Genomic DNA, 12,964 nt, shown 5'->3' with positions numbered 1-12,964 from the left:
TGCAAATAGTCCAGATCTTGCTCCAATTGAAAATCTTTGGTGGAAGTTGAAGAAAATGGTCCATGACAAGGCTCCAACCTGCAAAGCTGATCTGGCAACAGCAATTAGAGAAAGTTGGAGCCAGATTGATGAAGAGTACTGTTTGTCACTCATTAAGTCCATGCCTCAGAGACTGCAAGCTGTTATAAAAGCCAGAGGTGGTGCAACAAAATACTAGTGATGTGTTGGAGCGTTCTTTTGTTTTTCATGATTCCATAATTTTTTCCTCAGAATTGAGTGATTCCATATTTTTTTTCCCTCTGTTTGGTCTAAAAAAGTAACCGTTACTGACTGCCACAATTTTTTTCCTGATTTCTTATAGTGTTTCTTAAAGCCAGAAAGTTGCCATTTGAAATGACTTTAGTTTTGTGTCATGTCTGTGATCTGCTTTTTTTCTACAAAACTAAACAACTGAATGAACATCCTCCGAGGCCGGTGATTCCATAATTTTTGCCAGGGGTTGTACATGTCTTGTACAGTCGCAACAGTAGGTTGTTCCAAATACAAGAGAAATGATTGTGCCCTGCTTGCTCCCTCTTACACGTCTACACTCAGGGTTCTGAATGGCGCTTCTCAGTACTTCAACACCACAATCACTTATGTAATAGAACTTTAACAAGATCACCACAAGAAACAGCATATAACGTCCACAAATGCCAAACACAAAAAAAAAAAAAAAAAAAAAAAAAATCACCACACTTAAGAGTTCTCCCAGGAGTCCTTGCACACCCGCTCCCACATCAGAGCGCAGTCCTCCCCTAACTACTACAATACCACTGTTTTATTTCAGCAATGGACCCAAATTATTTTCACTGCTCAAGCTGCATCAAGGAGATTTTAATCATAAAGACAGCAGCAGAAACACACCATGTTGTGCACGTTTTACCTCACCTACAGATGAGACTCTGTAACAGGGACTGTTTCATGCACAACAATCACATGGGTACATACAGACATGACCTACTTCTCTGTAATTCTTTTATGATTAAGTTACAATTTTGGCTGTTTTTCTATGGTGTATCCAGAAAGTATTCACAGCACTTCATTTTTTCCACATTTTTTTTGAAAGTTACAGCCTTATTCCAAAATGGATTAAACTAATTTTTTTAACTCTAAATTCTACAGACAATACCCCATAATGACAATGCAAAAAAGTTATACATTTTTGCAACTTTATAAAAAACAGAAACAAACACACAAAAAACTAATAAATCACATGTACATAAACATTCACAGTCTTTGCCATGAAACTCAAAATTGTTTTCACTAATTAGAAGAGGAGCCTTAGTCAGTAAGGTGATGAAGAACCCGAGCTGTGGAGCGAGGAGAACCTTCCAAAAGGACAGCCATCTCTGCAGCAATCCACCAATCGGGCCTGTATGGTAGAGTGGCCAGACGGAAGTCACTCCTTAGGAAAAGGCACATGGTAGCCCACCTGGAGGTTGACAAAAGGCACCTGAAGGACTCTCAGACCACGAGAAAAAAAAATTCTCAGGTCTGATGAGACAAAGGTTGCATTCTTTGCCGTGAATGCCAGGGGTCATGTTTGGAGAAAACCAGGTACCATCCCTGCAGTGAAGCATGGTGGTGGCATCATCATGCTGTGGGGATGTTTTTCAGCAGCAGGAACTGGATGACTAGTCAGGATTGAAGGAAAGATTAATACAACAATTTACTTTCAGCAGGACAATGACCCTAAGCACACAGCCAAGATATCAAAGAAGAGGCTTCAAGACAACTCTGTGAATGTCTTTGAGTGGCCCAGCCAGAGCTCAGATCTGAATTTGATTGAACATCTCTGGAGAGATCTGAAAATGGCTGTGCTCCCATCCAACCTGATGGAGCTTGAGAGGTACTGCAAAGAGGAATGGGCAAAACTGTTCAAAGATAGGTGCACCAAGCTTCTGGCATCATATTCAAGTAGACTTGAGGCTGTAATTGCTGCCAAAGGTGTATCAACAAAGTACTTAGCAAAGGGTGTGAATATTTATATACACATGATTTCTTAGTTTTGTTTTTGTTTTGTTTTTTATAAATTTGCAAAAAACAAACAAAAAAAAAAACAAGAACAACAAAAACTTTTTCATGTTATTATGGGGTGTTGTGATCAGAATTCGGAGGTAGAAAAATGAATTTCATCCATTTTGGAATAAGGCTCTAACATAAAATGTGGAAAAAGTGAAGCACTGTGAATACTTTCCGGATGCACTGTAAATTGGGCAACACTGCATTGCCAGACATGGCAGACAGTACCTTAAAAACATAAATGTTTCTCTTCATTTAGTTTTAATTCTTTCCATGCACTGATGAGTTGATTTAACAAAATGCTTATCTGCTCTCTTCCCTGTGCTGTGGTACCTCTTCTTTGCAGAGTCCCAGACCCGTCATGTCCAGGCTACTCTCCAGCTCAGACAGCAGGGAAGTGTCTCTGTGGCTCCTGGCTTCCTGCAGCGACACCTCCTCCTGGAGCTCCTCCACCTGGGCTTGCAGCTGCTGTGAGCGATCCCGTGCCACCTCCACCTCCTGCCATGCCTCAGATAGCTGAAAATACAATGAGGTGCATGCAAATTAACATGCACATGCAGAATGCACAAGAACTCACCCTCTTAAAGTCAAGACTGAATTGGTCAATGTACCACAAATGACCTTCACTTATTATTTAACTTCATGTATATTAGAAAGTCAATAATTTACATTTGGGTTATGGTGAATTTCCTGTCAGAAAAACATAAAATATTCATTTTAAGGAGTCACATTACCAAATGGACAGAGGCTTGTGACAGTTTTTTTAAACTGATAAAGTGCTCATTCTTTAGTTTGTAGCTGTCATTGGTAAACAACTGAGTGACAAGTGACAAAGTTTTTTTTATTCGGCACACAAAATATTCAAATAGAAAAAAATGAACAATTCCACAAACAAACAGACAAAACTAGTGAGTCCGAAAGGGTGTGGGCTGAAGCAAAGCTTATTAGCGCCCACCCCTGCTAGTACAAGTCCAACAATTCTAATCAGTCATATTTACATAAATACAAATTCACTACTACATGTCGACACACAGACATACACATCAATATACTATTCACTTATAATTATATTTATATAGTACCAGATCACAAGAAAGTCGAATCAAGGCACTTTACGCCAGGACTAACCTTACCAACCCCCAGAGCAAGCACTAGGCAACTGTGGCGAGGAAAAACTCCCTATAAGGAAGAAACCTCAAGCAGACCAGGCTCTTGGTGGTGACCCTCTGCTTGGGCTGTGCCATATATACCTATATACATACGTATATACTTTACAAACATAAATATATACATACATATACACAGTCACTTATATACATATACACCTACCCATATCTATATATCTACATACGCATATACATACCCACACATTCAAATATACAATAAGTCCCACTTATAAATTGAACATTCCATATAAATCAAATTATATTTGCTTCTTTATGATACTTAGACATAATGTTCTTTTTGAGTAGTTTCTTAAATCTTACTAAGGTACTACTCATTCTAACCTCTGTTGAACATTTGTTCAATTTCCTCACCCCAACCACAGACACACAAAAACCCTTTACATTTGTTCTTACTGGTGGTTTCATAAAAATTGCACAACCTCTTAAACTATATCTGGATTCCCTCAATCAGAACAGACTCTGGACATGTCTCGGTAAGGCTTGGTTTTTCGCTCGAAATAAAGTTTGAATTGTAATGTAATCGACCAAATCTATGAATTTTAATAAATTTAAAGACACAAATAGAGAATGAGTTGGTTCACGATATTGTTTATTGCAGATGATTCGTATGGCTCGTTTTTGCAAAAGGAATATTGGATTGGTATTTGATTTCTAAGTGTTTCCCCATGACTCAACACAATATGTCATATATGGTACCATCAGAGAATGATATAAAGTAAGTAACCCTTCTTGCGGCAGTAGGTCTTTGGCTTTATACAAAATGGCTATAGTTTTTGACAATTTTGATTTCACATAATTTATATGTGGTTTCCAGCTAAGTTTATTATCAATTATAACACCTAAAAATGTATTCTCTGTTAGTAACTCAATTTCCTTATTGTTTATAGTTACATTTTTACATTTGGGTGCCTGCTTATTTCCAAATATAATACATTTAGTTTTCCCAAGGTTGAGTGACAACTTATTAGTGTCAAACCAAACCTTAAATTTTTCCAGTTCTTTCTCCACTATGTCCAGAAGCTGTTCAAGATTTTCACCGCTACAGAACACAGTTGTATCATCTGCAAAAAGGACACGTCAGTGAACTCGACACCCAACTTATATCATTTATATAGATTATAAACAACAAAGGACCCAGCACTGAGCCCTGCGGCACCCCACATGTGACATCCCTGAGTTCAGAATTTGTATTCTTGAATTGAACATACTGACATCTGCCTTGTAAATAACTAGCTATCCATTCATATGCCAGACCTCTGAGTCCATATTTCTGCAGTTTAATTAATAGTATTCCATGGTTAATTGTGTCAAACGCTTTCTGTAAATCAAAAAAACACCTATTGTGTATTGTTTATTGTCAATTGCAGTTGCTATACTTTCCACAAAGTCCATCAAAGCATGTGATGTAGTTCGAGACCTTCTGAATCCATATTGTTCTTCACAAATGATGTTATGCTTCAGTAAATAATCATTTAATCTTTTAGCAAATATTTTTTCCAAAATTTTGGAAAATTGTGGCAGGAGTGATATAGGTCTATAATTAGAAAATGTGTGTTTGTCACCAGTTTTAAACAGAGGAATTACTTTGGCTATTTTCAATTGAGAAGGAAATTTACCAGTACTTAGTGACATATTGCAAATATAATTGAACGGTTTTACTATACAATCAATAACTTTTTTTAATAAAGCCATATCCAAATTATTAAAATCAGTCGATTTCTTACTTTTTGAACCATGAACCAGATCAAGTATTTCCCTTTCATGTGTACCACCAATGAACATTGAAACAGATTTGTTAAATGTTGAATTATTTACCCAGAAGTTATTAGTTGATGAGTCAATTTTACTGGCAAGATTTTTACCCACATTAACGAAGTATTCATTAAAGTGTTCAGCAATAGACTCGTCGTTATCAATCGTGATGTAGTTGTTACTCTGAAAAAATGAAGGATAATCTCTAGTTACTCTATTCTTTTTTACTATTTCATTTAATATGTTCCATGTGTTTTTGATGTTATTTCTATTTTTGACAAGTAACTCATTACAATATATTTTTTTACTGAGTCTCATGATATTAACTTATTCTTATATGTTTTATACTTACTTTCAGCTTCCTTAGTTCGTAGTTTTATGAATTGTTTATATAGTACGTTTTTCTTTTTACATGCCCTCTGAAGCCCCTTAGTTATCCATAGTTTGTTGCAATATTGATTTCTATATATTTTGTCAACAAATGGACAGTGTTTATTATACAAACTGGAAAAAATGGAAATGAAAGCATCATATGACCTGTCAACATCATCAACAAAAACATCTGACCAATTCTGACTTGATAAATCCTCCCTTAAATTATCAATTGTTTCAGGTGTTACTTTTCTACTCATGAATTTGATATTGCTTCGATACATACAACAACCCTCCAATGCAAAGACTGAGAAAACTGGCAAGTGATCACTGATATCACTGACCAGTAGTCCCCCACTAAGATTACCGGATATAACGTTAGTTAAAATATTGTCAATGAGAGTTGTTGTATCCATAGTTATTCTGCTAGGTTGAATGATGGTTGGAAACAGTCCTAAACAGTACAAGGTGTTTATAAATGAGGTAATTTGTGGATGATTGTGAGGGTTTAAAAAATCTATATTGAAATCTCCACAGACAAATAAATGCTTATTTCTGTTGATTTTGTTGTACATTCCTAAGATAATGTCTTCAAAGGTGTCAATATTTGTCCCAGGAGCTCTGTAAATGCAACTAACAACTATGTTTTTGGAGTTTATAGATGTAATTTCTATGGTAACACATTCCATGATGTTGTCCACTGTAAATGACATGTTGTTAATGAGTTTACAGTTATAATCTGACCTTACAAACAATGCAACGCCTCCGCCCCTTCTCGTCTGCCTATTAACCAGGAACAATTCATAACCATCAAGATATACCAGATCTTTATTATCCTCATTTAACCATGTTTCTGAAATTGCAATAACTGAAAAACGTTTTTTGGATGTTTTCAAACAATCATTAATAGTGGACAGATTACGAGAAAGACTTCTGCTGTTGAAATGTATAATTGAAAAATCTTCATCATTGATTTTATAATTTTTGAATTGTTCTTCTGTAAAATATTTGCACTGTCTCACAATATTCTCACTGAAAAAGGTATCAGGATCATTTTCAGATTCGAAGGGGTGGTTAGCAGAGTTATTATAATTAAATGTATCTAGACAGAGCTCCTGGGCAGAAATAAACGGATCATTATCCTTAGTCATTATGTCTCTCTTGTCTCCAGGTGTAGATGATGTGGATAAGTGGGTTGCTCCAGTCTGCATCATGGTGCTGTGATGTGTTTGAGTCCTCATACCTATTGTTCATATTTGTCCAGCTCCTCGATGTTCCTTATTGCCATAACCTTTGCTTGTTCTGGTGATCCATTCAGTTTAATGAATATTTTACAGTTTGAAGTCCATGTGTGCTGGATTTTTCCCTGTTTCTTTAAGAAGCATGCTTTCCTGGCGATGTCGGCATTCTGTTTGGTGAGATGTTCATTGATGAATACGTTTGTCCCTTTCAGTTTTCTTCCTTGTTTTAACAGTGCTGTTTTGTGTTTTCTGTTGATGAATCTCATGATGACGGTTCGTTTATCACCGTCATTTCTCCGGGGCAGAGGGTGGCACGCTTCAATGTTATTTAAATCCATTTCTATACCTTTAGATAGGAGGAAATCAACAACCTGTTTTTCCACAGAGCTGACCTCCTGTTCACTGGGATCCCCTCAGCTCTCATCTGTTACCGCCCGTGCGTAGGACCGTGGTTTGATGTGAAGACCTGTGATGATGACGTCGTTGATTCTGGTGTACTGCTCCAATTCAGCCACTCTATTTTCCAGCTGCACCAGATGCCGGTCTTTCTCGGCGTTCTGGAGCCGTAATGCCTTCACCTCCTCCACCAGATCCATGATTGATTTCTGTTGCTGCTTCACAACAGAAATCTCCTCTGATAGAAAGTCCAGAGATTTTTTAATATCGTCACCTTCCTCTGCTGTCAGAACCTTCTTAGGCCCCATGGTCGGCTTATGGGCAGCTTGACGATCGCCGATGTTAACAGTCTGCGTTGTTTGTCACCGGGATGGATCTGCACTGCGCTGGTGTCGCGCGGCCTCGGTGTTTCCACGCTGATGGATCCGCGGTGGCTGCACGAGGCCTCGGGGAAGCGGCACTCGTGACGCGCGGCTTTAATGACACAGCGCGCAGCCTCAGTGAATTCACCACGTTGGGTGGGCCTCGGACGTTGTTGCTGTCCAGTCGCGGGGCTAAGTTGCCAGTTGAGGTGGTATTCCCACTGTCCGGGTTGGCAAACACCGGCGTGGCAGATGGCAACTACAAACACCACCTCAGAAAACTCAGGTACAAACTTTTTGCAGCTCGCTCTGACGACACGCAGCTCAGAGACTGAGAGAGTGCTGCACTGAAAAGGTCAAAATACATGTCAAAGGGTCACAGCCTGTATTTGAGTTAAGCCCTGGTCTCACCGAATAATGAAGGATGACTAATAAGCCACATAGCATGTTTTTTTTTTTTTTTGGTACCAGTCCAGTTATTCAACAATCATGGGAGAATAGTGGCTCTGAGAGGCAGAATATTTGGCTAACGAGGCTCATCTGTGAGCGTCGTGCTAATTTCAAGAAGTTCAAAATTTAGCAACAACAGCATGGAGCAGTTTGTGTATGAGGTACTACAAGGACAAACAAGGATTTTAGAGGCACATTTGTGGTGAGGCCGAGGCTGCATCTGGCAGCTATGAGGACTGGACAGGCTATTTTGGATGGGGTCAGCCCTCTTGCGCTCTACAATCTCACCTGCTTTGTGCGCTGGATGCTGTATATAAAATAATTATTTTGTAGCGGATTAATCATTTTATGTCAGAGCTTGGATGTTGAAAACACCTCTAATTACTTCTGGAATCACAGAGGACATTTGAAGCTTTTTTACTGTCTCTGTCTCGTGTGCTGAGGTGGAGAACGTATTTGGAACAGCTTAAAAAGTAATTATTTGTAATAGCTTCGTAAAACAGTTGCATGTTCATTCCTTCTTTATAAGCAGCTCTAAAAGAGTGTTTATGATAGATTTAACATCTTATTTTAATGGATCAGATGAGCACCGCGCACAAACAACTCACACTCGAGACGACCATTTATGCAAAATGCCAGCTCGCAAACAAGTGATTTTGCAGTCAATAACGGATGAACACGAAGTTAAAAGTTGGATGATTGTGTCAAAATGACTGTAAAGCCACAGAAGAAATAAAGCCAGCAAGAAGAAGCGCAGAGGCGACTGTCCAGGAACGCAGAACGCTTCGCGTGAAAGAGCAATTTTGCAGACATTAAGGGATGATCAAAGTTAAACGTTGGATCACAATGTCAAAATGACTGTAAACTGCGGAAAGAATAAAGCCAGTGAGAAGAAGCACAGAGGTGACTGTCCAGGAACCCGCAGTACGTTTCTAGCTGATCTGGTGCATTTAATGACTCTGGAACACAGGTGAACAGCAGCCTGGCGCACAGATGTGCACACCTGCTGGACTGGTGCATCTATTTTTGGACTGCATTTAAAGAATGTGACAACATCTTGAATGGATGCTGTGAATTGAAAACCCACACTTTAAAGGGACCACGTGTGGGAGAGCTAGAGGTTTGGACCAAACACATGCCTAAACGCTTAAAACGTGGATCATTCTTCAAATAATCGCTGACACACCCATGCGTGGCTCATTATTCGTGTCTTATTATTTGGTGGGACCGAGGCTTAAGAGTCAGAGACTAGTGATCGGCAGTATCTACTCACTCGTTAAATTTTACAGAGTACATGCCTAGGCTTTGGAAATCTGGATTTTGAGGAGGTCTTTACTGAAGCCAGAGAACAGCTCTGCATGGAAACATCACCGTTAGCTCTGACACTTTTCGTCATGAACTTAAATCTGTCACTATTTTTCTTTTCCACTGCATCATTATTCATTTCTACTCACGGTGGACAATTTCCCTGCCAGAGGTGGAACATATTTTACCATCTTTGTAGTCTTACTCTCAAAATACACAAATGTCAGTTAAGATTGCTCTTGTAAAATCTACAACCAAGGGATTTACTGCAGAGTTGACTCTTTCAAGCATTTACAAAAGTAGGTAATAGAAAACACAGGCATTAAGACAATACGGGCTAAGGCAATCTGACATTTGACCCAGACAACCATGACCTTCACCCAAATGAATGGCCAGGACAATTGTGTGTGCCACATTTGGTCCAAATAAGGTTGGCAATGCACCATCTTGACATTGAGCTTTGCCAAAATAAATTTTTCAAGCGCAATTTTAGGGTCAACCTTAACATATGAAGTTTTGTAGAAAAATCAGCAAAAGGACCTATAGTCCATGGGCCAATGAGGTTTTCAGTGCCACTTCAGGTTACAAAACACCACTTATAATCCATTCTCAGTATTCCATGGCCAACACAACGATATATGATAGCCATCCCAGGGTGGCAACGGTAGCCAGGTTGGGGTCAATGAAGGATTATATAGGGTCAAAATTCAAAGATGCGCCAATCGAATCACACTGAAAAGTACGAATGTAAGAGACTAATGGACGTTGACCTTGTTTGACCATCAGTTTGGAGACCAAGTATTCAACACATTCAAAACTATATCCACCTTGGATTTGCTGTGGCGACTCCGAGTGCAAACAAGGGAGCAGCCGAAGGGACTTACTTACTTTGCAATTCTAGAATCTCCCGTATGTTTACCAAGTTTGGTGAACATCAGAAAAAAAAAAACCTACATTTTGACCCTCTACGCCCAAGTCCTTCATGTTTGTCAAAACAAACCCTTTAAGGGTAATTCTGGGGTTGACAGTGAATTATTTTTGGAGAAATGCTGTCGAAAGACCTGGGAGGAGTTGGGCAAGAAAGACAAAACATTGTTCAAATTCCAGTTGCATCGATTGTGACAATATAAAGCACCCAAAACCAAAGCAAATCCCAAACAACTTTCAGTAAGTGAGGCAAAGCCTGACATGCCAGATTCCAGCCGCTAATCATGAAACTAAGTCAACAGGAGTAGAAACTGGACTTGCAAGTGAAAAGTACAAGAAGATTGAGGCAACTGTTTATGTATGCCTTCTACAATTGCACTGAAACGCAGGCCGCCAGACAGGGTGTGGAGACCTGCTTTGTTCCTGAGAGTTTTTCATTCACAGTGTGGTAACGTTTACACTGACATGGTTTAAGTGGCTGTGATCATGACTCTTGTGCACTACGCCTGCTAGTTACAAATTGTGTAAAAGCACTAATTTGACACTCGTGTGTGTGTTCGTCTGCATGTACCTGCTGGCTGTGCTGCTGTTTGAGCTGACCGTGCAGAGCCAGCCGAGCGTGTAATGACGTCAAACTCGACCGGAGCTCCACATTCTCCTGACAAACGCTTTCCAAACGCTCCTCCAGCACCTGCTCCTTCTGGGTCAGACTCAACACCTGAAGAAAAACACACACAAACTACCTCATAATCCTTATGACATTTTACACCTGGAAACACAACCGGAAAAATCCCGTTGTGCAATCCCTTTCCAAATCTGCCAACTCAGTATGCATGGAGTGTGAAACCTGAGTGCTTCATATCCTCCAGGTTACAAACTAACGTCAAAACAATAAAATGCTACCACGAGTGAGTCATATTTGTGACATTTTTCTTGCATTTCATCATGCAAAGTGGTTGTTTATAGAAGATTAAAAACAAATAGGTTTTTCATGTGTTTTTGTAGTTAATCTTAATTTCAAAATGGCACTAATACTATTCGCCTCTTTAGCTTTGTTGTAAAAATAAAAATTAACCAGCTAAAATAAAAACGTTTAATTACATCAAAGGAGAAATTACCAACCAGAAACACTGGTTCTGGGATTTTTCAATAAGTTTCAAATTACTGATAAACAAAAACATCAATCAATCAATCAATTTTTTTATATAGCCCCAAATCACAACAAACAGTTGCCCCAAGGCGCTTTATATTGTAAGGCAAGGCCATACAATAATTATGTAAAACCCCAACGGTCAAAACGACCCCCTGTGAGCAAGCACTTGGCTACAGTGGGAAGGAAAAACTCCCTTTTAACAGGAAGAAACCTCCAGCAGAACCAGGCTCAGGGAGGGGCAGTCTTCTGCTGGGACAGGTTGGGGCTGAGGGAGAGAACCAGGAAAAAGACATGCTGTGGAGGGGAGCAGAGATCGATCACTAATGATTAAATGCAGAGTGGTGCATACAGAGCAAAAAGAGAAAGAAACAGTGCATCATGGGAGCCCCCCAGCAGTCTACGTCTATAGCAGCATAACTAAGGGATGGTTCAGGGTCACCTGATCCAGCCCTAACTATAAGCTTTAGCAAAAAGGAAAGTTTTAAGCCTAATCTTAAAAGTAGAGAGGGTGTCTGTCTCCCTGATCTGAATTGGGAGCTGGTTCCACAGGAGAGGAGCCTGAAAGCTGAAGGCTCTGCCTCCCATTCTACTCTTACAAACCCTAGGAACTACAAGTAAGCCTGCAGTCTGAGAGCGAAGCGCTCTATTGGGGTGATATGGTACTACGAGGTCCCTAAGATAAGATGGGACCTGATTATTCAAAACCTTATAAGTAAGAAGAAGAATTTTAAATTCTATTCTAGAATTAACAGCAAGCCAATGAAGAGAGGCCAATATGGGTGAGATATGCTCTCTCCTTCTAGTCCCCGTCAGTACTCTAGCTGCAGCATTTTGAATTAACTGAAGGCTTTTTAGGGAACTTTTAGGACAACCTGATAATAATGAATTACAATAGTCCAGCCTAGAGGAAATAAATGCATGAATTAGTTTTTCAGCATCACTCTGAGACAAGACCTTTCTGATTTTAGCGATATTGCGTAAATGCAAAAAAGCAGTCCTACATATTTGTTTAATATGCGCTTTGAATGACATATCCTGATCAGATCCACAGTAAGGATCTGCTTAGACACCATGTTTCTAAGATTTGTGGGGCCAAGTACAATAACTTCAGTTTTATCTAAGTTTAAAAGCAGGAAATTAGAGGTCATCCATGTCTTTATGTCTGTAAGACAATCCTGCAGTTTAGCTAATTGGTGTGTGTCCTCTGGCTTCATGGATAGATAAAGCTGGGTATCATCTGCGTAACAATGAAAATTTAAGCAATACCATCTAATAATACTGCCTAAGGGAAGCATGTATAAAGTGAATAAAATTGGTCCTAGCACAGAACCTTGTGGAACTCCATAATTAAGTTTAGTCTGTGAAGAAGATTCCCCATTTACATGAACAAATTGTAATCTATTAGACAAATATGATTCAAACCACCGCAGTGCCTTTAATACCTATGGCATGCTCTAATCTCTGTAATAAAATTTTATGGTCAACAGTATCAAAAGCAGCACTGAGGTCTAACAGAACAAGCACAGAGATGAGTCCACTGTCCAAGGCCATAAGAAGATCATTTGTAACCTTCACTAATGCTGTTTCTGTACTATGATGAATTCTAAAACCTGACTGAAACTCTTCAAATAGACCATTCCTCTGCAGCTGGTCAGTTAGCTGTTTTACAACTACCCTTTCAAGAATTTTTGAGAGAAAAGGAAGGTTGGAGATTGGCCTATAATTAGCTAAGATAGCTGGGTCAAGTGATGGCTT

General features: G+C 39.3%; 1 protein-coding gene across 1 annotated transcript in view; it reads right to left on the bottom strand.

Annotated features, from left to right (window-relative positions):
* Window positions 1-12,964, bottom strand: part of si:ch211-235m3.5 (BICD family-like cargo adapter 1) — a 64,778-nt gene that overhangs the window by 17,452 nt on the left and 34,362 nt on the right. The window contains exons 4-5 of the mRNA XM_034169282.1: window positions 10,628-10,774; window positions 2,398-2,580 (exon numbers count right to left, since the gene is read on the bottom strand). Of these exons, the coding sequence (XP_034025173.1) occupies window positions 2,398-2,580; window positions 10,628-10,774 (330 nt within the window). The remainder of the gene's footprint in view (window positions 1-2,397; window positions 2,581-10,627; window positions 10,775-12,964) is intronic.

This window comes from Thalassophryne amazonica, chromosome 4 (genome assembly GCF_902500255.1).
Source record: "Thalassophryne amazonica chromosome 4, fThaAma1.1, whole genome shotgun sequence".
NCBI classification, from domain to species: domain Eukaryota; kingdom Metazoa; phylum Chordata; class Actinopteri; order Batrachoidiformes; family Batrachoididae; genus Thalassophryne; species Thalassophryne amazonica.
Note: the sequence above shows the minus strand (reverse complement) of the source record. Positions and strands in the feature narration are given on the sequence as shown.